The sequence below is a fragment of the Salmo salar genome, chromosome 10 (genome assembly GCF_965601325.2).
Source record: "Salmo salar chromosome 10, fSalSal1, whole genome shotgun sequence".
In the NCBI taxonomy this organism is placed as follows: domain Eukaryota; kingdom Metazoa; phylum Chordata; class Actinopteri; order Salmoniformes; family Salmonidae; genus Salmo; species Salmo salar.
This window is the reverse complement of record NC_138300.1, coordinates 60,509,425-60,537,219: the sequence shown is the minus strand read 5'-3', so window position 1 is coordinate 60,537,219 and position 27,795 is coordinate 60,509,425. Positions and strand designations below refer to the sequence as shown.

At 46.3% G+C, this 27,795-nt stretch overlaps 1 protein-coding gene and 1 non-coding gene across 3 annotated transcripts in view; one reads left to right on the top strand and one right to left on the bottom strand.

Moving 5' to 3' along the window:
- Nucleotides 1–2,914: 2,914 nt before the first annotated feature.
- LOC106560620 (sodium/potassium-transporting ATPase subunit beta-233) overlaps nt 2,915–27,795 on the bottom strand; it is a 50,198-nt gene continuing 25,317 nt past the window's right edge. The window contains exons 4-7 of one of the 2 annotated variants that reach the window (XR_014379046.1): nt 22,433–22,623; nt 5,676–5,759; nt 3,847–5,385; nt 2,915–3,787 (exon numbers count right to left, since the gene is read on the bottom strand). Coding sequence is in view for 1 of the 2 variants with exons in the window: in XM_014123673.3 (XP_013979148.1) it covers nt 5,125–5,385; nt 5,676–5,759; nt 22,433–22,623 (536 nt within the window). In the remaining variant the exon portion in view is untranslated. Of the gene's footprint in view, nt 5,386–5,675; nt 5,760–22,432; nt 22,624–27,795 lie in introns of both variants that reach the window. The other variant, XM_014123673.3, reaches the window with a different exon arrangement.
- Nucleotides 19,872–19,954, top strand: trnaa-cgc (transfer RNA alanine (anticodon CGC)). The gene has a single exon. It is a non-coding gene; the product is annotated as a tRNA-Ala (tRNA).

The window sequence follows — 27,795 nt, the reverse complement described above, 5'->3', positions numbered from 1 at the left end:
CTGTCTAACTCTCTCTGTTATAGACCTGTCTAACTGTTATAGACCTGTCTAACTCTCTCTGTTATAGTCCTGTCTAACTCCCTCTGTTATAGACCTGTCTAACTCCCTCTGTTATAGACCTGTCTAACTGTTATAGACCTGTCTAACTCTGTCTGTTATAGACCTGTCTAACTCCCTCTGTTATAGACCTATCTAACTGTTTTAGACCTGTCTAACTGTTATAGTCCTGCCTAACTCCCTCTGTTATAGACCTGTATAATTCCCTCTGTTATAGACCTGTCTAACTGTTATAGACCTGTCTAACGCCCTCTGTTATAGACCTGTCTAACTGTTATAGACCAGTCTAACTCCCTCTGTTATAAACCTGTCTAACTCCCTCTGTTATAGACCTGTCAAACTGTTATAGTCCTGTCTAACTCCCTCTGTTATAGAGCTGTCTAACTGTTATAGACCTGTCTAACTCTCTCTGTATAGACCTGTCTAACTCTCGCTGTTATAGACCTGTCTAACTCCCTCTGTTATAGACCTGTCTAACTGTTATAGACCTGTCTAACTCCCTCTGTTATAGACCTGTCTAACTGTTATAGACCTGTCTAACTATTATAGACCTGTCTACCTCCCTCTGTTATAGACCTGTCTAACTCCCTCCCTCTGTTATAGACCTGTCTGACTCCCTCTGTTATAGACGTGTCTAACTCCCTCTGTTATAGACCTGTCTAACTCTTATAGACCTGTCTAACTCCCTCTGTTATAGACCTGTCTAACTGTTATAGACCTGTCTAACTCCCTCTGTTATAGACCTGTCTAACTCCCTCTGTTATAGACCTGTCTAACTGTTATAGACCTGTCTAACTCTCTCTGTTATAGACCTGTCTAACTGTTATAGACCTGTCTAACTCTCTCTGTTATAGACCTGTCTAACTCCCTCTGTTATAGACCTGTCTAACTCCCTCTGTTATAGACCTGTCTAACTGTTATAGACCTGTCTAACTCTCTCTGTTATAGACCTGTCTAACTCCCTCTGTTATAGACCTATCTAACTGTTTTAGACCTGTCTAACTGTTATAGTCCTGCCTAACTCCCTCTGTTATAGACTTGTCTAACTGTTATAGACCTGTCTAACTCCCTCTGTTATAGACCTGTCTAACTCCCTCTGTTATAGACCTGTCTAACTGTTATAGTCCTGCCTAACTCCCTCTGTTATAGACCTGTCTAACTGTTATAGACCTGTCTAACTCCCTCTGTTATAAACCTGTCTAACTCCCTCTGTTATAGACCTGTCTAACTGTTATAGACCTGTCTAACTGTTATAGACCTGTCTAACTCCCTCTGTTATAAACCTGTCTAACTCCCTCTGTTATAGACCTGTCAAACTGTTATAGTCCTGTCTAACTCCCTCTGTTATAGAGCTGTCTAACTGTTATAGACCTGTCTAACTCTCTCTGTATAGACCTGTCTAACTCTCTCTGTTATAGACCTGTCTAACTCCCTCTGTTATAGACCTGTCTAACTGTTATAGACCTGTCTAACTATTATAGACCTGTCTACCTCCCTCTGTTATAGACCTGTCTAACTGTTATAGACCTGTCTAACTCCCTCTGTTATAGACCTGTCTAACTCCCTTTGTTATAGACCTGTCTAACTGTTATAGACCTGTCTAACTGTTATAGACCTGTCTGACTCCCTCTGTTATAGACCTGCCTAACTCCCTCTGTTATAGACCTGTCTAACTCCCTCTGTTATAGACCTGTCTAACTGTTATAGACCTGTCTAACTCTCTCTGTTATAGACCTGTCTAACTCCCTCTGTTATAGACCTGTCTAACTGTTATAGACCTGTCTAACTCCCTCTGTTATAGACCTGTCTAACTGTTATAGACCTGTCTAACTGTTATAGACCTGTCTGACTCCCTCTGTTATAGACCTGTCTAACTCCCTCTTTTATAGACCTGTCTAACTGTTATAGACCTGTCTAACTCCCTCTGTTATAGACCTGTCTAACTGTTATAGACCTGTCTAACTGTTATAGACCTGTCTGACTCCCTCTGTTATAGACCTGTCTAACTCCCTCTGTTATAGACCTGTCTAACTCCCTCTGTTATAGACCTGTCTAACTCCCTCTGTTATAGACCTGTCTAACTGTTATAGACCTGTCTAACTGTTATAGACCTGTCTGACTCCCTCTGTTATAGACCTGTCTAACTCCCTCTGTTATAGACCTGTCTAACTCCCTCTGTTATAGACCTGTCTAACTCCCTCTGTTATAGACCTATCTAACTCCCTCTGTTATAGACCTGTCTAACTGTTATAGACCTGTCTACCTCTATCTGTTATAGACCTGTCTAACTCCCTCTGTTATAGACCTGTCTAACTCCCTCTGTTATAGACCTGTCTGACTCCCTCTGTTATAGACCTGTTTAACTCCCTCTGTTATAGACCTGTCTAACTGTTATAGACCTGTCTAACTGTTAAAGACTTGTCTAACTGTTATAGACCTGTCTAACTCCCTCTGTTATAGACCTGTCTGACTCCCTCTGTTATAGACCTGTCTGACTCCCTCTGTTATAGACCTGTCTAACTCTCTCTGTTATAGAGCTGTCTCTCTGTTATAGACCTGTCTAACTCTCTATGTTATAGACCTGTCTAACTCTCTCTGTTATAGACCTGTCTAACTCCTATTTATCTATCAATGTAATATTTTAGCTACATTAAATATAAACTAGAATTTCAGAAGCATTTTTCATAGATTGTTAATAGTTAATTCTATGTTCATTTTACCTTTCAAAACGTCCAATATTTCTTCCAGATTTTGGATGGATAAACAATTTTTTTTGTTTGTTTTACACCACAAATACAAATATGCACATTCCATTTCTATGAGTATGTATTTAAATAAAAGACACTTGACTGCAGGATACATTTCTCAATTTATTTGTCTGGTCTTACCCAGATTCAATTAAATGACAAGACCAGATGGACTCCTGACGAGTGTCCGGATGTTCAACATTAATCACTTTTACACCAACAAAACATCCTATTACACAGGGTACTGCATTGTTTCTGATATTCTAACTTTTTGACCAGCGACTTTGGTATCGGATTCATACATTTAGACTTTTTCCTGCAAAAAAAATAAAAAATAAGTACAACCGCATAAATATATAATTCTTCCACCATGAAAATGGTTAAAACATTAATTAGAAAGTTACACCACGTCATGTGATGTCTCCGGTTTGTTTTAAAAGCACTGAGTTGCTGTCAGTGTTTCCATGAAGGAGGAAGGAAGCTAGTCTTCCTTGCTGGACACGCATAACACAGCTAGTTGTAGACTACAGAGAGAAGAGGAGGAAGAGGAGGTGGTGGTGAAAGGAGAAGCATCAAACAGAGAGAAGAAGAGGTGGTGGTGAAAGGAGAAGCATCAAACAGAGAGAAGAAGAGGTGGTGGTGAATGGAGAAGCATCAAACAGAAATTATTCTCCCAATCAACTGAAAAATAAATGAAGGGAAAGCATTCCAGGGTGTGCAGCTATTTACTGACAGACCTAGAGAGAGCTCACACAGACCTAGCTAGAGATCACACAGACCTAGAGAGAGATCACACAGACTTAGAGATCACTCAGACCTAGAGAGAGATCACTCAGACCTAGAGAGAGATCACACAGACCTAGAGAGAGATCACACAGACCTAGAGAGAGATCACACAGACCTAGAGAGAGATCACACAGACCTAGAGAGATCACTCAGACCTAGAGAGAGATCACACAGACCTAGAGAGAGATCACACAGACCTAGAGAGATCACACAGACCTAGAGAGAGATCACACAGACCTAGAGAGATCACTCAGACCTAGAGAGAGATCACACAGACCTAGAGAGAGATCACACAGACCTAGAGAGATCACACAGACCTAGAGAGATCACACAGACCTAGAGAGAGATCACACAGACCTAGAGAGAGATCACACAGACCTAGAGAGAGATCACACAGACCTAGAGAGATCACACAGACCTAGAGAGATCACACAGACCTAGAGAGATCAGTCACACACAGACCTAGAGAGAGATCACACAGACCTAGAGAGAGATCACACAGACCTAGAGAGATCACACAGACCTAGAGAGAGATCACACAGACCTAGAGAGAGATCACTCAGACCTAGAGAGAGATCACTCAAACCTAGAGAGAGATCACACAGACCTAGAGAGATCAGAGCGTACCATGCCAGTAATTTCATTTAGTAAGAGTACATTAACACACATCCACACACTCACATTAAAAAAACTAACACACTTAACACATAAACACAAACACTTAAGACACACACACCTTGGACCACTAAAGCTTACTGACAATAGACAAGAGAAATTACAACATGGCTTGGAAATGACCACTGTATGCCACTACTGTACTGGATACTCCAAACATATATAGAAAGCACATTAGGCAGAATACTTAGGGGACAGACAGAAACACTGCTCGCTACATATCAGTAGTGGAATTGTTATTTACAGTAAAAGATGAATGTCCCATGGCTCAAGGACTTCTCATTTACAGTAGAATAAATATGTTGCTATTGTTACTCTTCCTGTAATTTACATTCCAACTATAGACATTATGCAGAAAAGCCGGTGTAATGTACATTCTAACCCTAGACATTACGCAGAAAAGCCGGTGTAATGTACATTCTAACCCTAGACATTACGCAGAAAAGCCGGTGTAATGTACATTCTAACCCTAGACATTATGCAGAAAAGCCGGTGTAATGTACATTCTAACCCTAGACATTATGCAGAAAAGCCGGTGTAATGTACATTCTAACCTTAGACATTATGCAGAAAAGCCGGTGTAATGTACATTCTAACCCTAGACATTATGCAGAAAAGCCGGTGTAATGTACATTCTAACCTTAGACATTATGCAGAAAAGCCGGTGTAATGTACATTCTAACCCTAGACATTATGCAGAAAAGCCAGTTTAAAGCACACAGATTAACTGTAGGTCCCGTATATTATGAAAGTTTGTTCCAAGACTAGTCGTGTTTAAATTGAACTATTTTTCTTTATTGCTCTAAATCAATTTGTTTTGAAATAGGGGCAGAGAAAAGTGCTATTTTCATAGCTGAGGTCATGAATTGGCGATAGTGAACTTAACGTCAAAGCGTCCTTGGTAACGATCTTTCTCGCTGTAGTTAATGTTCGCTCCATACACTTTGCACTCAAGACGCAGCTCCTCGTTGAAGGTGAGGTTGGTAAACTGGATGGCCACCAGAGGTTGCAGGTAGTTGGGATGCAGCAGCTTTCCGTAGTAAGGGTAGTACTGGAGGGGGAACCCCATACCCATGCCATAGTACTTGATCTCACCAATCTTGTTGGCATCCTCCTCTCTCTGTAGAGAATGACAGGAAGGGCATCACAGTTAGTGGGCTTTCCCCAAGGTAAAAAAAAAAACACATACAGAGACCTAGCATAGTATTTATCCCTGACAGCTTGCCAGATAACTACAGCTTCATGGAATGGTTGCATCAGAAATGGCGCCCTATATAGTGCACTACTTTTCACCAGAGCCCTATTGACCCTGGTCAAAAGTAATGTACTCTATAGGGAATAGGGTGCAATTTTGGATGCAAATTACTTTTTATGTTCATGATATGCTTCACAGTGCCATGTGTGGCGTACCTTCTTCTGACAGTGGATGGGCATGACGTTGGTCTGGACTCTGATGTGGCCGGCTTCAGGGACGGAGGCATTGTTGGTTGGAGGCTGAAACAAAACCCAGACAAATCAGCATTACCATATTAACCTAACCCAGACAGACCAATCAGCATAACCATATTAACCTAACCCAGACAGATCAATAAGCATTATCTTGTTGTTGTCATTATCACTTTTTCGTCCCGAAACTGTTTCTGTGAAGTGGTAACATCTATCGCCACACTCAAAACTACAGGTAGAATCCCAGAGAAACGGCTCCTTCACTGTAATATATTCACACTACCTCTCAGGTCTGGAGGGCGGTGAATACAGGCTATGTTTCAGGTCTGGAGGGCGGTGAATACAGGCTATGTTTCAGGTCTGGAGGGCGGTGAATACAGGCTATGTTTCAGGTCTGGAGGGCGGTGAATACAGGCTATGTTTCAGGTCTGGAGGGCGGTGAATACAGGCTATGTTTCAGGTCTGGAGGGCGGTGAATACAGGCTATGTTTCAGGTCTGGAGGGCGGTGAATACAGGCTATGTTTCAGGTCTGAAGGGAGGTGAATACAGGCTATGTTTCAGGTCTGGAGGGCGGTGAATACAGGCTATGTTTCAGGTCTGGAGGGCGGTGAATACAGGCTATGTTTCAGGTCTGGAGGGCAGTGGCAAAACGTAGGTATGGGCGACATGGGCCGCCTAACTTTGTACAGTACTAATGCAATTAGTAAAATCAGTCACACTACGAAATGCTACCAAATGAACCACAATTCATTCATAATACTGTGAATATATACAGTTGAAGTCAGAAAGTTATATATACCTTACCCAATTACATTTGAACTCCGTTTTTCACAATTCTTGACATTTAATCCTTGTAAAAAAACCTGTCTTAGGTCAGTTAGGATCACCACTTTATTTTAAGAATGTGAAATGTCAGAATAATAGTAGAGAGAATTACTGATTTCAGCTTTTATTTATTTTATCACATTCCCAGTGGGTTAGAAGTTTACATACACTCAATTAGTATTTGGTGGCATTGCCTTTAAATTGTTTAACTTGGGTCAAACGTTTCGGGTAGCCTTCCACAAGCTTCCCACAATAAGTTGGGTGAATTTTGTCCCATTCCTCCTGACAGAGCTGGTGTAACTGAGTCAGGTTTGTAGGCCTCCTTGCTCGCACACACTTTTTCAGTTCTGCCCACAAATTTTCTATAGGATTGAGGTCAGGGCTTTGTGATGGCCACTCCAATACCTTGACTTTGTTGTCCGTAAGCCATTTTGCCACAACTTTGGAAGTATGCTTTGGGTCATTGTCCATTTGGAAGACCCATTTGCGACCAAGCTTTAACTTCCTGACTGATGTCTTGAGATGTTGCTTCAAAATATCCACATCATTTTCTTACCTCATGATGCCATCTATTTTGTGAAGTGCACCAGTCCCTCCTGCAGCAAAGTACCCCTACAACATGATGCTGCCACCCCTGTGCTTCACGGTTGGGATGGTGTTCTTCGGCTTGTAAGCCTCCCCCTTTTCCTCCAAACATAACGATGGTCATTATGGTCAAACAGTTCTATTTTTGTTTCAACAGACCAGAGGACATTTCTCCAAAACGTACAATCTTTGTCCACATGTGCAGTTGCAAACCGTAGTCTGGCTTTTTACTGGCGGTTTTGGAACAGTGGCTTCTTCCTTGCTGAGCGGCCTTTCAGGTTGTGTCGAAATATGACTCATTTTACTGTGGATATAAATACTTTTGTACCTGTTTCCTCCAGCATCTTCACAAGGTCCTTTGCTGTTGTTCTGGGATTGATTTGCACTTTTCACACCAAAGTACATTCATCTCTAGGAGACAGAACGCGTCTCCTTCCTGAGCGGTATGACGGCTACGTGGTCCCATGGTGTTTATACATGCGTACTATTGTTTGTACAGATGAATGTGGCATTCAGGCATTTTGAAATTGCTCCCAAGGATGAACCAGACTTGTGGAGGTCTACAATTCTTTTTCTGAGGTCTTGGCTGATTTATTTTGATTTTCCCATGATGTCAAGCAAAGAGGCACTGAGTTTGAAGGTAGGCCTTGAAATACATCCACAGATACAGCTCCAATTGACTCAAATGATGTCAATTAGCCTATCAGAAGCTTCTAAAGCCATTACATCATTTTCTGTAATTTTCCAAGCTGTTTAAAGGCACAGTCAACTTAGTGTATGTAAACATCTGACCCACTGGAATTGTGTTAAAGTGAATTATAAGTGAAATAATCTGTCTGTAAACAATTGTTGGAAAAATGACTTGTGTCATGCTCAAAGTAGATGTCCTAACCGACTTGCCAAAACTATAGTTTGTTAACAAGAAATGTGTGGAGTGGTTGAAAAACTAGTTGTAATGACTCCAACCTAAGTGTATGTAAACTTCCGACTTCAACTGTATTTTCGCAGCCATATTGTTGAATTTTTTTCTGGTTTGTTTGAAATCGTTCAGAATAATATAAAACCAGTCTGTACACCACCAAGGTGAACTGGTTTAGTCTTGACTCTTGGTTGACAGTGTTGGGGGATGGGTAATGTATTGATGCTTGAGTGCCAAATCAACACAAATGGATAAGAAAAGGTCTAAGCCATCAGGTGCCCAGTTTAGGAAGAAGAGGAACGAAGAAGAGGAGAAACGGGTAAAAGATAAAAGTATGCAGCTATGTCATCTCTTTATGAGTATAATATTATGCATGTAATGAAATAGGCTCGTATAACACTTATGTTTGTTAGCCTATGTTGCTTGCTATGCTATTACACATAGGGCGACAATATGCCGTTTTCTGTCCAACTAGCTTACATAACATTGGATATAATTTCACACTGTTTCCATCATGATAATGTGTGTAGCCTGCAGCAAAACAATTACAACCTAACTAGCACATTATTGATTTGGTTAACATCATAAAGGTTTTCTGTGATTGTATTGACTAGTTCCTGAGCTCAGGAAGGGGAATTTCCAATGCTGTAGGCTAACTTAAAAGAAATCTATATTATGCTGATATTTTGTATCTTTTGTGATACATTGAGTGTTTTGGGGTGTTTTATGCCTAGAATTAGCCAAGGAGGTTGTATGGTTCATTTGGTTCCTATTCTGACAGTTTAATACATTATCCATAATGACATGTATATTTAATTGTACAACAAATATATTTACATTTACATTACATTTTAGTCATTTAGCAGACGCTCTTATCCAGAGCGACTTACAGTAGTGAATGCATACATTTCATTTCATTTCATGCATCATATACTGCATCCTATACTGTATTTCAATGCACATTCAGGGGCAGTAATGAAATATTATGGAGCACCCTCTGGCACTGGCCAGGATGAGGAGCCCTCTACCCCCTCAGCCACACTGGCCAGGATGAGGAGCCCTCTACCCCCTCAGCCACACTGGCCAGGATGAGGAGCCCTCTACCCCCTCAGCCACACTGGCCAGGATGAGGAGCCCTTTACCTCCTCAGCCCCACTGGCCAGGATGAGGAGCCCTCTACCTCCTCAGCCCCACTGGCCCCTCAGCCACACTGGCCAGGATGAGGAGCCCTCTACCTCCTCAGCCCCACTGGCCAGGATGAGGAGCCCTCTACCTCCTGAGACACTGGCCAGGATGAGGAGCCTACCTCCTCAGCCCCACTGGCCAGGATGAGGAGCCCTCTACCCCCTCAGACACTGACCAGGATGAGGAGCCCTCTACCTCCTCAGCCCCACTGGCCAGGATGAGGAGCCCTCTACCCCCTCAGCCACACTGGCCAGGATGAGGAGCCCTCTACCTCCTCAGCCCCACTGGCCAGGATGAGGAGCCCTCTACCCCCTCAGCCCCACTGGCCAGGATGAGGAGCCCTCTACCCACCACTGGCCAGGATGAGGAGCCCTCTACCCCCTCAGACACACTGGCCAGGATGAGGAGCCCTCTACCTCCTCAGACACTGGCCAGGATGAGGAGCCCTCTACCCCCTGAGACACTGGCCAGGATGAGGAGCCCTCTACCTCCTCAGACACTGGCCAGGATGAGGAGCCCTCTACTCCCTCAGACACTGGCCAGGATGAGGAGCCCTCTACCCCACTGACCAGGATGAGGAGCCCTCTACCCCCACTGGCCAGGATGAGGAGCCCTCTACCCCCTCAGACACTGGCCAGGATGAGGAGCCCTCTACCTCCTCAGACACTGGCCAGGATGAGGAGCCCTCTACCCCCTCAGACACTGACCAGGATGAGGAGCCCTCTACCCCCTCAGACACTGGCCAGGATGAGGAGCCCTCTACCCCCACTGGCCAGGATGAGGAGCCCTCTACCCCCTCTGGCACTGGCCAGGATGAGGAGCCCTCTACCCCCTCAGACACTGGCCAGGATGAGGAGCCCTCTACCCTCCTCAGACACTGGCCAGGATGAGGAGCCCTCTACCTCCTCAGACACTGGCCAGGATGAGGAGCTCTCTACCTCCTCAGACACCGGCCAGGATGAGGAGCCCTCTACCCTCCTCAGACACTGGTCAGGATGAGGAGCCCTCTACCCCCACTGGCCAGGATGAGGAGCCCTCTACCCTCCTCAGACACTTGTCAGGATGAGGAGCCCTCTACCCCCTCAGACACTGGCCAGGATGAGGAGCCCTCTACCTCCTCAGACACTGGCCAGGATGAGGAGCCCTCTACCTCCTCAGACACCGGCCAGGATGAGGAGCCCTCTACCCTCCTCAGACACTGGTCAGGATGAGGAGCCCTCTACCCCCACTGGCCAGGATGAGGAGCCCTCTACCCTCCTCAGACACTGGTCAGGATGAGGAGCCCTCTACCCCCTCAGACACTGGCCAGGATGAGGAGCCCTCTACCCCCTCAGACACTGGCCAGGATGAGGAGCTCTCTACCCCCTCAGACACTGGCCAGGATGAGGAGCCCTCTACCTCCTCAGACACTGGCCAGGATGAGGAGCCCTCTAACCTCCTCAGACACTGGCCAGGATGAGGAGCACTCTACCTTCTCAGCCACTGGCCAGGATGAGGAGCCCTCTAACCTCCTCAGACACTGGCCAGGATGAGGAGCCCTCTACCTCCTCAGCCACTGGCCAGGATGAGGAGCCCTCTAACCTCCTCAGACACTGGCCAGGATGAGGAGCCCTCTAACCTCCTCAGACACTGGCCAGGATGAGGAGCCCTCTACCCCCTCAGCCAGACTTGCCAGGATGAGGAGCCCTCAACCCCCACTGGCCAGGATGAGGAGCCCTCTACCCCCACTGGCCAGGATGAGGAGCCCTCTACCCCCTCAGACACTGGCCAGGATGAGGAGCCCTCTACCCCCTCAGACACTGGCCAGGATGAGGAGCCCTCTACCCCTTCAGACACTGGCCAGGATGAGGAGCCCTCTACCCCCTCAGACACTGGCCAGGATGAGGAGCCCTCTACCCCCTCAGACACTGGCCAGGATGAGGAGCCCTCTACCCCCTCAGACACTGGACAGGATGAGGAGCCCTCTACCCCCTCAGACACTGGCCAGGATGAGGAGCCCTCTAACCTCCTCAGACACTGGCCAGGATGAGGAGCCCTCTAACCTCCTCAGACACTGGCCAGGATGAGGAGCCCTCTACCCCCTCAGCCAGACTTGCCAGGATGAGGAGCCCTCAACCCCCACTGGCCAGGATGAGGAGCCCTCTACCCCCACTGGCCAGGATGAGGAGCCCTCTACCCTCCTCAGACAATGGTCAGGATGAGGAGCCCTCTACCCCCTCAGACACTGGCCAGGATGAGGAGCCCTCTACCCCCTCAGACACTGGCCAGGATGAGGAGCCCTCTACCCCCTCAGACACTGGCCAGGATGAGGAGCCCTCTACCTCCTAAGACACTGGCCAGGATGAGGAGCCCTCTACCCCCTCAGCCACACTGGCCAGGATGAGGAGCCCTCTACCCCCACTGGCCAGGATGAGGAGCCCTCTACCCCTACTGGCCAGGATGAGGAGCCCTCTACCCCCTCAGACACTGACCAGGATGAGGAGCCCTCTACCCCCTCAGACACTGGCCAGGATGAGGAGCCCTCTACCCCCACTGGCCAGGATGGGGAGCCCTCTACCCCCTCACACACTGGCCAGGATGAGGAGCCCTCTACCTCCTCAGACACTGGTCAGGATGAGGAGCCCTCAACCCCCACTGGCCAGGATGAGGAGCCCTCTACCCCCACTGGCCAGGATGAGGAGCCCTCTACCCTCCTCAGACACTGGCCAGGATGAGGAGCCCACTACCCCCTCAGACACTGGCCAGGATGAGGAGCCCTCTACCCCCTCAGACACTGGCCAGGATGAGGAGCCCTCTACCCCCTCAGACACTGGCCAGGATGAGGAGCCCTCTACCCCCTAAGACACTGGCCAGGATGAGGAGCCCTCTACCTCCTCAGACACTGGCCAGGATGAGGAGCCCTCTACCCCCTCAGCCACACTGGCCAGGATGAGGAGCCCTCTACCCCCACTGGCCAGGATGAGGAGCCCTCTACCCCCTCAGACACTGACCAGGATGAGGAGCCCTCTACCCCCTCAGACACTGGCCAGGATGAGGAGCCCTCTACCTCCTCAGACACTGGCCAGGATGAGGAGCCCTCTACCCCCACTGGCCAGGATGAGGAGCCCTCTACCCCCTCAGACACTGACCAGGATGAGGAGCCCTCTACCCCCTCAGACACTGGCCAGGATGAGGAGCCCTCTAACCTCCTCAGACACTGGTCAGGATGAGGAGCCCTCTACCCCCTCAGACACTGGCCAGGATGAGGAGCCCTCTACCCCTTCAGACACTGGCCAGGATGAGGAGCCCTCTACCCCCTCAGACACTGGCCAGGATGAGGAGCCCTCTACCCCTACTGGCCACACAGGTGTCTTCACAAATGTTGTCTGAGGATGAAGACCCATTTGCTTCCACTTCTCCTCAGCAGGATTCTTCAGGTGTGTATATGCGCACGCGCATATGTTTATGTGTGTGTGTGTGTGGGTACACGCGCATGTGTTTATGTGTGTGTGTGTGTGTGTGTGGGTACACGCACATGTGTTTATGTGTGTGTGTGGGTACACGCACATATGTTTATGTGTGTCTGTGTGGGGACACGCGCATGTGTTTATGTGTGTGTGTGTGTGTGGGTACACGCACATGTGTTTATGTGTGTGTGTGTGTGTGGGTACACGCGCATGTGTTTATGTGTGTGTGTGTGGGTACACGCACATGTGTTTATGTGTGTGTGTGGGTACACGCACATATGTTTATGTGTGTCTGTGTGGGTACACGCGCATGTGTTTATGTGTGTGTGGGTACACGCACATGTGTTTATGTGTGTGTGTGTGTGTGGGTACACGCGCATGTGTTTATGTGTGTGTGTGTGGGTACACACGCATGTGTTTATGTGTGTGTGTGTCGGTACACGCGCATGTATTTATGTGTGCATCCCTGCATAACATAAACAAAATAAATCATTTCCCTTTTGCAAAGTTTTAAGTTTGCATATTGTCGGTAACAATGATGATTGTATTATTACTGTGTATGTATGTGGGATGTTCCACCACTATAAATGCTGTGAATAACGTGTGTAAACAAAGGCCCATGTGCTCTCCATTAGAAACACCTGTAGCCGCATCCCCACCAAATCCTGCTGCTGAGGAGCCCTCTACCTCCTCAGACACTGGCCAGGATGAGGAGCCCTCTACCCCCTCAGACACTGACCAGGATGAGGAGCCCTCTACCACCTCAGACACTGGCCAGGATGAGGAGCCCTCTACCCTCCTCAGACACTGGTCAGGATGAGGAGCCCTCTACCCCCTCAGACACTGGCCAGGATGAGGAGCCCTCTACCCCCTCAGACACTGGCCAGGATGAGGAGCCCTCTACCCCCTCAGACACTGGCCAGGATGAGGGGCCCTCTACCCCCTCAGACACTGGCCAGGATGAGGAGCCCTCTACCTCCTCAGACACTGGCCAGGATGAGGAGCCCTCTACCCCCTCAGCCACACTGGCCAGGATGAGGAGCCCTCTACCCCCACTGGCCAAGATGAGGAGCCCTCTACCCCCTCAGACACTGACCAGGATGAGGAGCCCTCTACCCCCTCAGACACTGGCCAGGATGAGGAGCCCTCTACCCCCTCAGACACTGACCAGGGTGAGGAGCCCTCTACCCCCTCAGACACTGGCCAGGATGAGGAGCCCTCTACCCCCTCAGACACTGGCCAGGATGAGGAGCCCTCTACCCCCACTGGCCACACAGGTGTCTTCACAAATGTTGTCTGAGGATGAAGACCCATTTGCTTCCACTTCTCCTCAGCAGGATTCTTCAGGTGTGTATATGCGCACGCGCATGTGTTTATGTGTGTGTGTGGGTACACGCACATATGTTTATGTGTGTGTGTGTGTGGGTACACGCGCATGTGTTTATGTGTGTGTGTGTGTGTGTGTGTGTGGGTACACGCACATGTGTTTATGTGTGTGTGTGTGTGTGTGTGTGGGTACACGCACATGTGTTTATGTGTGTGTGTGTGGGTACACGCGCATGTGTTTATGTGTGCATCCCTGCATAACATAAACAAAATAAATAATTTCCCTTTTGCAAAGTTTTACGTTTGCATATTGTCGGTAACAATGATGATTGTATTATTACTGTGTATGTATGTGGGATGTTCCACCACTATAAATGCTGTGAATAACGTGTGTAAACTAAGGCCCATGTGCTCTCCATTAGAAATACCTGTAGCCGCATCCCCACCAAATCCTGCTGCTGAGGAGCCCTCTACCTCCTCAGACACTGGCCAGGATGAGGAGCCCTCTACCCCCTCAGACACTGACCAGGATGAGGAGCCCTCTACCCCCTCAGACACTGACCAGGATGAGGAGCCCTCTACCCCCACTGGCCAGGATGAGGAGCCCTCTACCCCCACTGGCCAGGATGAGGAGCCCTCTACCCCCTCAGACACTGGCCAGGATGAGGAGCCCTCTACCCCTTCAGACACTGGCCAGGATGAGGAGCCCTCTACCCCCTCAGACACTGACCAGGATGAGGAGCCCTCTACCCCCTCAGACACTGGCCAGGATGAGGAGCCCTCTACCCCCTCAGACACTGGACAGGATGAGGAGCCCTCTACCTCCTCAGACACTGGCCAGGATGAGGAGCCCTCTACCTCCTCAGACACTGGCCAGGATGAGGAGCCCTCTACCCCTTCAGACACTGGCCAGGATGAGGAGCCCTCTACCCCCTCAGACACTGACCAGGATGAGGAGCCCTCTACCCCCTCAGACACTGGCCAGGATGAGGAGCCCTCTACCCCCTCAGACACTGGACAGGATGAGGAGCCCTCTACCCCCTCAGACACTGGCCAGGATGAGGAGCCCTCTACCCCCTCAGACACTGGCCAGGATGAGGAGCCCTCTACCCCCTCAGACACTGACCAGGATGAGGAGCCCTCTACCCCCTCAGACACTGACCAGGATGAGGAGCCCTCTACCCCCACTGGCCAGGATGAGGAGCCCTCTACCCTCCTCAGACACTGGTCAGGATGAGGAGCCCTCTACCCCCTCAGACACTGGCCAGGATGAGGAGCCCTCTACCCCCTCAGACACTGGCCAGGATGAGGAGCCCTCTACCCCCTCAGACACTGGCCAGGATGAGGAGCCCTCTACCCCCTCAGACACTGACCAGGATGAGGAGCCCTCTACCCCCTCAGACACTGGCCAGGATGAGGAGCCCTCTACCTCCTCAGACACTGGCCAGGATGAGGAGCCCTCTAACCTCCTCAGACACTGGCCAGGATGAGGAGCCCTCTACCCCCTCAGCCACACTGGCCAGGATGAGGAGCCTTCTACCTCCTCAGACACTGGCCAGGATGAGGAGCCCTCTACCCCCACTGGCCAGGATGAGGAGCCCTCTACCCCCTCAGACACTGACCAGGATGAGGAGCCCTCTACCCCCTCAGACACTGACCAGGATGAGGAGCCCTCTACCCTCTCAGACACTGGCCAGGATGAGGAGCCCTCTACCCCCACAGGTGTCTTCACAAATGTGTCTGAGGATTCTTGCTTCCACTTCTCCTCAGCAGGATTCTTCAGGTGTGTTTATGCGCACGCGCATGTGTTTATGTGTGTGTGTGTGTGTCTGTGTGTGTGGGTACACGCACATGTGTTTATGTGTGTGTGTGTGTGTGTGTGGGTACACGCGCATGTGTTTATGTGTGTGTGTGTGTGTCTGTGTGTGTGGGTACACGCACATGTGTTTATGTGTGTGTGTGTGTGTGTGGGTACACGCGCATGTGTTTATGTGTGTGTGTGTGAGTACACGCACATGTGTTTATGTGTGTGTGTGTGTGTGTGGGGGTACACGCACATGTGTTTATGTGTGTGTGTTTGTGTGTGTGTGGGTACACGCACATGTGTTTATGTGTGTGTGTGTGGGTACACGCGCATGTGTTTATGTGTGTGTGTGTGTGGGTACACGCACATGTGTTTATGTGTGTGTGTGTGTGTGTGGGTACACGCGCATGTGTTTATGTGTGCATCCCTGCATAACATAAACAAAATAAATAATTTCCCTTTTGCAAAGTTTTAAGTTTGCATATTGTCGGTAACAATGATGATTGTATTATTACTGTGTATGTATGTGGGATGTTCCACCACTATAAATGCTGTGAATAACGTGTGTAAACTAAGGCCCATGTGCTCTCCATTAGAAATACCTGTAGCCGCATCCCCACCAAATCCTGCTGCTGAGGAGCCCTCTACCTCCTCAGACACTGGCCAGGATGAGGAGCCCTCTACCCCCTCAGACACTGGCCAGGATGAGGAGCCCTCTACCCCCTCAGACACTGACCAGGATGAGGAGCCCTCTACCCCCTCAGACACTGACCAGGATGAGGAGCCCTCTACCCCCACTGGCCAGGATGAGGAGCCCTCTACCCTCCTCAGACACTGGTCAGGATGAGGAGCCCTCTACCCCCTCAGACACTGGCCAGGATGAGGAGCCCTCTACCCCCTCAGACACTGGCCAGGATGAGGAGCCCTCTACCCCCTCAGACACTGGCCAGGATGAGGAGCCCTCTACCCCCTCAGACACTGACCAGGATGAGGAGCCCTCTACCCCCTCAGACACTGGCCAGGATGAGGAGCCCTCTACCTCCTCAGACACTGGCCAGGATGAGGAGCCCTCTAACCTCCTCAGACACTGGCCAGGATGAGGAGCCCTCTACCCCCTCAGCCACACTGGCCCGGATGAGGAGCCTTCTACCTCCTCAGACACTGGCCAGGATGAGGAGCCCTCTACCCCCACTGGCCAGGATGAGGAGCCCTCTACCCCCTCAGACACTGACCAGGATGAGGAGCCCTCTACCCCCTCAGACACTGACCAGGATGAGGAGCCCTCTACCCTCTCAGACACTGGCCAGGATGAGGAGCCCTCTACCCCCACAGGTGTCTTCACAAATGTGTCTGAGGATTCTTGCTTCCACTTCTCCTCAGCAGGATTCTTCAGGTGTGTTTATGCGCACGCGCATGTGTTTATGTGTGTGTGTGTGTGTCTGTGTGTGTGGGTACACGCACATGTGTTTATGTGTGTGTGTGTGTGTGTGTGGGTACACGCGCATGTGTTTATGTGTGTGTGTGTGTGTCTGTGTGTGTGGGTACACGCACATGTGTTTATGTGTGTGTGTGTGTGTGTGGGTACACGCGCATGTGTTTATGTGTGTGTGTGTGAGTACACGCACATGTGTTTATGTGTGTGTGTGTGTGTGTGGGGGTACACGCACATGTGTTTATGTGTGTGTGTTTGTGTGTGTGTGGGTACACACACATGTGTTTATGTGTGTGTGTGTGGGTACACGCGCATGTGTTTATGTGTGTGTGTGTGTGGGTACACGCACATGTGTTTATGTGTGTGTGTGTGTGTGTGGGTACACGCGCATGTGTTTATGTGTGCATCCCTGCATAACATAAACAAAATAAATAATTTCCCTTTTGCAAAGTTTTAAGTTTGCATATTGTCGGTAACAATGATGATTGTATTATTACTGTGTATGTATGTGGGATGTTCCACCACTATAAATGCTGTGAATAACGTGTGTAAACTAAGGCCCATGTGCTCTCCATTAGAAATACCTGTAGCCGCATCCCCACCAAATCCTGCTGCTGAGGATGAACCACTGTCTACAGATCCTGTCTACAGACCCTGTCTACAGACCCTGTCTACAGACCCTGTCTACAGATCCTGTCTACAGACCCTGTCTACAGACCCTGTCTACAGATCCTGTCTACAGATCCTGTCTACAGACCCTGCTGACTGGCCTTCAGTTCTGACTGACAGAATTCGGACACAACTAGTTTTGCAGAGGACCAAGTGAGGTACCACCTGACTTTGTTTTCCCCAAGGAATGAGAGTGATGAAAGAAGATGTCACCGCCAGTATTTCAGGAAGAACTTGGTGTGTGGTGAAAATAATCCCTGGAGGTGTATTCTGAAAGAAACACCAGCCTCTTCTGCTTCTACTGCAAACTCTTTTCTAAGAAGAAATCAAATTTAGCAAACATCAAGACTGACAGACTTGTAAACATGCAAGTTCTTTGCTGACTTCACACAACAGCAGTCCAGAACACCAGAACTACATGAAAACATGGAAAGAACTGGCAATGAGGATAAAAAAAGGGGAAACAATTGATAAGCATGAGATTGCACTTATGGAGGCTGAGAGGACAAGATGGAGAGAGGTGTTGATACTGTACGTCTGGCTGCTATTGTGTAGTCTCTGGCTATTAGAAATCTGGCACTAAGGGGACACACGGGAACACTGTCCTCTCCATCAAATGGACATTTCCTCTGAGAGGTTGAAACTGATGGCACAATTTGATCCAGTCATGAAAGAGCACCTTAACCGTGTCCAAAAAAGGGACCTCGAGTCAAACCATCAGCTAACTTGGCCACCAAATACAGAATGAACTCATTGATTTGTTGAGCAGCAAGGTCCTTTCAATAACGGTGAGTGACATCGAGCTGGTAAAATTCTTCTCTATCGTTCTAGATTGCACCTCAGATGTCAGCCACACTGAACAGTTGTCAGTTGTGAAACAGAATTGTTTCACTGAAGGAGGAGCCGTACATAAAGGAATATTTTATGGGGTTTTTGGAGGCAGAGGAGTCCACGGGCAAACATTTGGCATCCCTGATTCTCAAAAGATTAGAGGAGCTAGAAATTCCTTTTGAGGACTGCAGAGGACAGTGTTATGATAATGGGGCCAACATGAGAGGGAAAAACAAAGATGTCCAAGCCAGACTCCTGGAAATGAATCCAAGAGCTCTATTGGTGCCATGTTGGGATCACACATTGAACCTGGTTGTGGCTGATGCTGCTAAAAGTTCTGTCGACGCCACAGGTTACTTTGGCATCTTACAACAAACTGTACACCTTGTTCTCAGCCTCCACACAGCGATGGGACATCCTGAAAAAAAAACATGTGGACATCACTTTGAAGATGTGGACTGAGACAAGGTGGGAGAGTAAAGTTAAGAGTGTTGAGACACTGAGGTATCAGGCAGCAGCGGTGAGAGAGGCACTGATTGAGGTGAGGGATCAAACCAAAGACCCTGTGATATAGACTGAGGCCCAGTCCTTGTCAGAGGAGGTGGGATCATACCGCTTCAGCATCTGTACAGTGGTGTGGAATGACATCTGGAGCCAGATCCAACATGTGAGCAAGCTGATGCCGTCTCCCAGTATGCATGTAGATGTTGCAGTCAGTCTTTTCAGAAAGACAGAGAGAGGTCTCAGCAACTACAGGGCAACAGGCTTTATGACTGCACAAACGTCAGCCAAGGATATTTGCGAGGGTATGAATGTAGAGGCTGTTCTATAACAAAAAAGGCTGAGGTCCATAAAGCGGCACTTTTCATACAAATCATTTTTATGAGCCTTTGAGTGATGCCCTGAAGAAGCTGGAGGTGAACATTTGTCAATGTTGTTGTTGACGCTGCAACCTCAGCCCTTCAGGAAAGATTTTCCACATTGGAAAAGGCGGGAGAGAAGTTTGGAGTGCTGTCAACCTTCCAAAGTCTCTCAAATGAGGAGCTGACAGAACAATGTGAGGCCCTTACTATGATACTGCACTATAAAGAACACTCAGACTTGGATGGCAGAGAGCTTGCACAGGAACTGAAGAACTCCCGTGTGGCTCAGTTGGTAGAGCATGGTGTTCGCAACGCCAGGGTTGTGGGTTCGATTCCCACGGGGGACCAGTACGGAAGAAAAAAAATGTATGAAATGTATGCATTCACTACTGTAAGTCGCTCTGGATAAGAGCGTCTGCTAAATGACTAAAATGTAAATGTAAACTTCCCTGACTTGCCATCGAGGACCATGACCCTGCTGATATTAAGACATGAAAGGGAGCTCTCAGAAATGTATCCAAATTTGTAGACTGCCCACAGAATTTGTGTTACTCTTCCAGTGACCTGTAGCTAAAGCAGAGAGGAACTTATCAAATCCTACCTGAGGTCCACCATGTCACAGGAACACCTTAGTGGCCTTGCTGTCATTAGTATTAACCATGCAATTGCTGGGCAGATTTCTTATGAAGATGTAATTGATGACTAGGCATCAAGGAAGGTAAGAAAGGTCAGGGTTTAGATGGCAGTTGTGTCATTTAGTTTGTGTGTTTCTTATTTGAAAGTGCAATAGTGTAATAATCAGGTTTTCTTCTTTATAAGTGTGTTATTCTATTTGTGTATTTGTGTGATTTAGGATTTGTGCAATTTTGTTTTATTTGTGTGTTTTTTGTTATAATAGTGTAATAATTATATTCACTTTTTTATTTGTATTTATATACTACAATTTGTTTCTATTTGTCTTTGTTACTTCTTTTTGATATTTATGAGTCTTATTTTTGTATATATTTTTATATTTGCCCTACTGGTCAAAAGTTTTAGAACATCTACACATTCAAGGGTTTTTCTTAATTTTTTTTCTATTTTCTAAATTGTAGAATAATAGTGAAGACATCCAAACTATGAAATAACACACATGGAATCATGTTGTAACCAAAAAAGTCTTAAACAAATCAAAATATATTTTATATTCGAGATCCTTCAAATAGCCACCCTTTGCCTTGATGACACCTTCTCTCAACTAGCTTCACCTGGAATACTTTTCCAACAGTCTTGAAGGAGTTCCCACATATGCTGAGCCCTTGTTGGCTGCTTTTCCTTCACTCTGCGGTCTGACTCATCCCAAACCATCTCAATTTGGTTGAGGTTGGGGGATTGTGGAGGCCAGGTCATCTGATGCAGCACTCCATCACTCTCCTTCTTGGTAAAATATCCCTTACACAGCCTGGAGGTGTGTTGGGTCATTGTCCTATGGAAAACAAATGATAGTCCCACTAAGCCCAAACCAGATGGGATGGCATATCGCTGCAGAATGCTGTGGTAGCCATGCTGGTTAAGTGTGCCTTGAATTCTTAATAAATCACAGACAGTGTCACCAGCAAAGCACCCCCACACAATAACACCTCCTCCTCCATGCTTTACGGTGGGAACTACACATGCGGAGATCATCCGTTCACCCACACCGTGTCTCACAAAGACACGGCGGTTGGAACCAAAAATCGCTAATTTGGACTCAACAGACCAAAGGACAAATTTCCACTGGTTTAATGTCCATTTCTCGTGTTTCTTGGCCCAAGCAAGTCTCTTCTTCTTATTGGTGTCCTTTAGTAGTGGTTTCTTTGCAGCAATTCGACCATGAAGGCCTGATTCACGCAGTCTCCTCTGAACAGTTGATGTTGAGATGTGTCTGTTACTTGAACTCTGTGAAGCATTTATTTGGGCTGGTAACTCTGGTAACTCTAATGAACTTATCCTCTGCAGCAGAGGGAACTCTGGGTGTTCCTTTCCTGTGGCGGCCCTCATGAGAGCCAGTTTCATCATAGCGCTTGATAGTAATTGCGACTGCACTTGAAGAAACTGATGGACTGTCGTTTCTCTTTGCTTATTTGAGCTGTTCTTGCCATAATATGGACTTGGTCTTTTACCAAATAGGGCTATCTTCTGTATACCACCCCTACCTTGTCACAACACAACTGATTGGCTCAAACGCATTAAGAAGGAAATAAATTCCACAAATGAACTTTTAACAAGGCATACCTGTTAATTGAAATGCATTCCAGGTGACTACCTTATAAAGCTGGTTGAGAGAATACCAAGAGTGTGCAAAGCAGTCATCAAGGCAAAGGGTGGCTACTTTGAAGAATCTCAAATATAAAATATATTTTGATTCGTCTAACACCTTTTTGATTACTAAATGATTCCATATGTGTTATTTCGTAGTTGTAATGTCTTCATTATTATTCTACAATGTAGAAAATAGTAAAAAAAATATAAGAAAAACCCTGGAATGAGTAGTTGTTCTAAAACGGTTGACCGGTAGTGTATCTAGTTTTAAATGTTATGATTATTTATTTGTGTTGTTCCAAATGTCTGAATATAAATGACAGTTAGTGCAGAATAGTGCTTTTCTTTTTTTTGTCAGGGAGCCGTACAAGCTAGAACCCCCACTGCTGAACGGTCTTGAAAACAGACTATGTTCTGGCACATAAGACACCTTAAGATCACAGGATAGTTGGGTATACATTGCAACAAAAACCTGAATTGTAGTTTAAGAAACCTAAAATAAATAAATCAATTTAGAGAGTTAGCTAATCAATGCTATAAAACTAGATGACATACCCTTGGTCTGAAGTTGATGATCCTGTTGAGCTTGGCGATCAGGCAGGGTTTCCCATCCTTGAAGCCGAAGTTTTCATCATGACCATCCAGACCAGAACAGGGTCCCAGCCAGGTACGCTTGAACCTGCAGGCCTTCCTCGCTCCAGCGTCACTCTCCAGCTCACCACGGTCCTTGTACGATGCAGGTAATTCTACAAGCACAAAGAGACACCTATTAGAGCAGACAATATAGACCAGACACAGCATAACTAAACCCTAACAGGGTACATTAATACATAACTAAACCCTAACAGGGTACATTAATACATAACTAAACTCTAACAGGGTACATTAATACATAACTAATCCCTAACAGGGTATATTAATACACCACACACAGCATAACTAAACCCTAACAGGGTACATTAATACACCACACACAGCATAACTAAACCCTAACAGGGTACCTAAAAATGTTTAAGCCAGCGTGTGTGTTCTGTAAAAGCCTACAGAAGTAGTTTGTGTCTTCATAAAGTAACCTACACGACAACAACACCAGTTTAAAATAACCCCACGTCAATGTACCAGACGTTAAACAATCATGTTTAACAATATTAAACACCCAACATAAATTCAATCAATCAGCCAATGATCAATCTGACATTATATTGCATATTGATTAAGCCATGCATATTCATTCACTACTATTCCAGACCTGCATCCCAGATGGGAACCTATTCCCTATTTAGTGCCCTGGTCAAAAAGGCTCTAGAGTGGCTCAGCAATCTAAGTCACCGCATCTCAGTGCTAGATGTGTCACTACAGACCCTGGTTCGATCCCGTGCTGTATCACTGCCGGCCGTGATCGGGAGTCCCATAGGGCGGTGCATAATTGGCCCAGCGCCGTCCGGGTTAGGGGACGGTTTGGCCGGGGTAGGCCGTCATAGTAAAACAATAATTTGTTCTTAACTGACTTGCTTAGTTAAATAAAGGTTACATAAATAAAAGTAGTGCACTATAAAGGGAATATAGTGCCATTTGGGACTAGATATGGATAGTGTCTACTAGTCTGTACTAGTGTCTACTATTTTCTACTAGTCTGTACTATTTTCTACTAGTCTGTACTAGTGTCTACAGGTCTGTACTAGTGTATACTAGTGTCTACTAGTCTGTACTAGTGTCTACAGGTCTGTACTAGTGTCTACTAGTCTGTACTAGTGTCTACTAGTTTTTACTGGTCTGTACTAGTGTCTACTAGTCTGTATTAGAGTCTACTAGTGTCTACTAGTCTGTACTAGTGTCTACTAGTCTGTACTAGTGTCCACTAGTGTCTACTAGTCTGTACTAGTGTCTACTAGTCTGTACTAGTGTCAAAAGGTCTGTACTAGTGTCTACTAGTCTGTACTAGTGTCTACAGGTCTGTACTAGTGTCTACTAGTCTGTACCAGTGTCTACTAGTGCCTACTAGTCTGTAATAGTGTCTACTAGTCTGTACTAGTGTCTACTAGGGTCTACTAGTGTCTACAGGTCTGTACTAGTGTCTACTAGTCTGTACTAGTGTCTACTAGTATCTACTAGTCTGTACTAGTGTCTACTAGTCTGTACTAGTGTCTACTAGTGTCTACAGGTCTGTACTAGTGTCTACTAGGCTGTACTAGTGTCTACTAGTCTGTACCAGTGTATACTAGTGACTACTAGTCTGTACTAGTGTCTACTAGTGTCTACTAGTCTGTACTAGTGACTACTAGTCTGTACAGGTCTGTACTAGTGTCTACTAGTGTCTACTAGTCTGTTCCAGTGTCTACTAGTGTCTACTAGTCTGTACTAGTGTCTACTAGTGTCTACTAGTCTGTACTAGTGTCTACTAGTGTCGACTAGTCTGTACTAGTGTCAACTGGTGTCTACTAGCCTGTACTAGTGTCTACTAGTGTCTACTAGTGTTCTACTAGTCTGTACCAGTGTCTACTAGTGTCTACTAGTCTGTACCAGTGTCTATTAGTGTCTACAGGTCTGTACTAGTGTCTACTAGTCTGTACTAGTGTCTACTAGTGTCTACAGGTCTGTACTAGTGTCTACTAGTCTGTACCAGTGTCTACTAGTGCCTACTAGTCTGTAATAGTGTCTACTAGTCTGTACTAGTGTCTACTAGTGTCTACTAATGTCTACAGGTCTGTACTAGTGTCTACTAGTCTGTACTAGTGTCTACTAGTCTGTTCCAGTGTCTACTAGTGTCTACTAGTCTGTACTAGTGTCTACTAGTGTCTACTAGTCTGTACTAGTGTCTACTAGTGTCGACTAGTCTGTACTAGTGTCAACTGGTGTCTACTAGCCTGTACTAGTGTCTACTAGTGTCTACTAGTGTTCTACTAGTCTGTACCAGTGTCTACTAGTGTCTACTAGTCTGTACCAGTGTCTATTAGTGTCTACAGGTCTGTACTAGTGTCTACTAGTCTGTACTAGTGTCTACTAGTGTCTACAGGTCTGTACTAGTGTCTACTAGTCTGTACCAGTGTCTACTAGTGCCTACTAGTCTGTAATAGTGTCTACTAGTCTGTACTAGTGTCTACTAGTGTCTACTAATGTCTACAGGTCTGTACTAGTGTCTACTAGTCTGTACTAGTGTCTACTAGTATCTACTAGTCTGTACTAGTGTCTACTAGTCTGTACTAGTGTCTACTAGTGTCTACAGGTCTGTACTAGTGTCTACTAGGCTGTATTAGTGTCTACCAGTCTGTACCAGTGTCTACTAGTGACTACTAGTCTGTACTAGTGTCTACTAGTCTGTACTAGTGTCTACTAATCTGTACTAGTGTCTACAGGTCTGTACTAGTGTCTACTAGTCTGTACTAGTGTCTACTAGTGTCTACTAGTGTTCTACTAGTCTGTACCAGTGTCTACTAGTGTCTACTAGTCTGAACCAGTGTCTACTAGTGTCTACAGGTCTGTACTAGTGTCTACTAGTCTGTACTAGTGTCTACTAGTCTGTACTAGTGTCTACTGGTCTGTACTAGTGTCTACAGGTCTGTACTAGTGTCTACTAGTCTGTACTAGTTTCGACTAGTCTGTACTAGTGTCTAATAGTGTCTACTAGTCTGTACTAGTGTCTACTAGTCTGTACTAGTGTCTACAGGTCTGTACTAGTGTCTACATGTCTGTACTAGTGTCTACAGGTCTGTACTAGTGTCTACAGGTCTGTACTAGTGTCTACAGGTCTGTACTAGTGTCTACTAGTCTGTACTAGTTTCTACTAGTCTGTACTAGTGTCTACTAGTGTCTACTAGTCTGTACTAGTGTCTACTAGTCTGTACCAGTGTCTACTAGTGACTACTAGTCTGTACTAGTGTCTACTAGTGTCTACTAGTCTGTACTAGTGACTACTAGTCTGTACAGGTCTGTACTAGTGTCTACTAGTGTCTACTAGTCTGTTCCAGTGTCTACTAGTCTGTACTAGTGTCTACTAGTCTGTACTAGTGTCTACTAGTGTCGACTAGTCTGTACTAGTGTCAACTGGTGTCTACTAGCCTGTACTAGTGTCTACTAGTGTCTACTAGTGTTCTACTAGTCTGTACCAGTGTCTACTAGTGTCTACTAGTCTGTACCAGTGTCTATTAGTGTCTACTAGTCTGTACTAGTGTCTACTAGTGTCTACAGGTCTGTACTAGTGTCTACTAGTCTGTACCAGTGTCTACTAGTGCCTACTAGTCTGTAATAGTGTCTACTAGTCTGTACTAGTGTCTACTAGTGTCTACTAGTGTCTACAGGTCTGTACTAGTGTCTACTAGTCTGTACTAGTGTCTACTAATATCTACTAGTCTGTAATAGTGTCTACTAGTCTGCACTAGTGTCTACTAGTGTCTACAGGTCTGTACTAGTGTCTACTAGGCTGTACTAGTGTCTACTAGTCTGTACCAGTGTCTACTAGTGACTACTAGTCTGTACTAGTGTCTACTAGTGTCTACAAGTCTGTACTAGTGACTACTAGTCTGTACAGGTCTGTACTAGTGTCTACTAGTGTCTACTAGTCTGTTCCAGTGTCTACTAGTCTGTACTAGTGTCTACTAGTGTCGACTAGTCTGTACTAGTGTCAACTAGTGTCTACTAGCCTGTACTAGTGTCTACTAGTGTTCTACTAGTCTGTACCAGTGTCTACTAGTGTCTACTAGTCTGTACCAGTGTCTATTAGTGTCTACAGGTCTGTACTAGTGTCTACTAGTCTGTACTAGTGTCTACTGGTCTGTACTAGTGTCTACAGGTCTGTACTAGTGTCTACAGGTCTGTACTAGTGTCTACTATTCTGTACTAGTGTCTACTAGTCTGTACAGTGTCTACTAGTGTCTACTAGTCTGTACCAGTGTCTATTAGTGTCTACAGGTCTGTACTAGTGTCTACTAGTCTGTACTAGTGTCTACTGGTCTGTACTAGTGTCTACAGGTCTGTACTAGTGTCTACAGGTCTGTACTAGTGTCTACAGGTCTGTACTAGTGTCTACTAGTCTGTACTAGTGTCTACTAGTCTGTACTAGTGTCTACTAGGTCTGTACTAGTGTCTACTAGTCTGTACTAGTGTCTACTAGTGTCTACTAGTCTGTACTAGTGTCTACTAGTGTCTACTAGTCTGTACTAGTGTCAACTAGTGTCTACTAGTCTGTACTAGTGTCTACTAGTGTCTACTAGTGTCTACTAGTCTGTACCAGTGTCTACTAGTGTCTACTAGTCTGTACCAGTGTCTACTAGTGTCTACAGGTCTGTACTAGTGTCTACTAGTCTGTACTAGTGTCTACTAGTGTCTACAGGTCTGTACTAGTGTCTACTAGTCTGTACCAGTGTCTACTAGTGCCGTACTAGTCTGTAATAGTGTCTACTAGTCTGTACTAGTGTCTACTAGTGTCTACTAATGTCTACAGGTCTGTACTAGTGTCTACTAGTCTGTACTAGTGTCTACTAGTCTGTTCCAGTGTCTACTAGTGTCTACTAGTCTGTACTAGTGTCTACTAGTGTCTACTAGTCTGTACTAGTGTCTACTAGTGTCGACTAGTCTGTACTAGTGTCAACTGGTGTCTACTAGCCTGTACTAGTGTCTACTAGTGTCTACTAGTGTTCTACTAGTCTGTACCAGTGTCTACTAGTGTCTACTAGTCTGTACCAGTGTCTATTAGTGTCTACAGGTCTGTACTAGTGTCTACTAGTCTGTACTAGTGTCTACTAGTGTCTACAGGTCTGTACTAGTGTCTACTAGTCTGTACCAGTGTCTACTAGTGCCTACTAGTCTGTAATAGTGTCTACTAGTCTGTACTAGTGTCTACTAGTGTCTACTAGTGTCTACAGGTCTGTACTAGTGTCTACTAGTCTGTACTAGTGTCTACTAGTATCTACTAGTCTGTACTA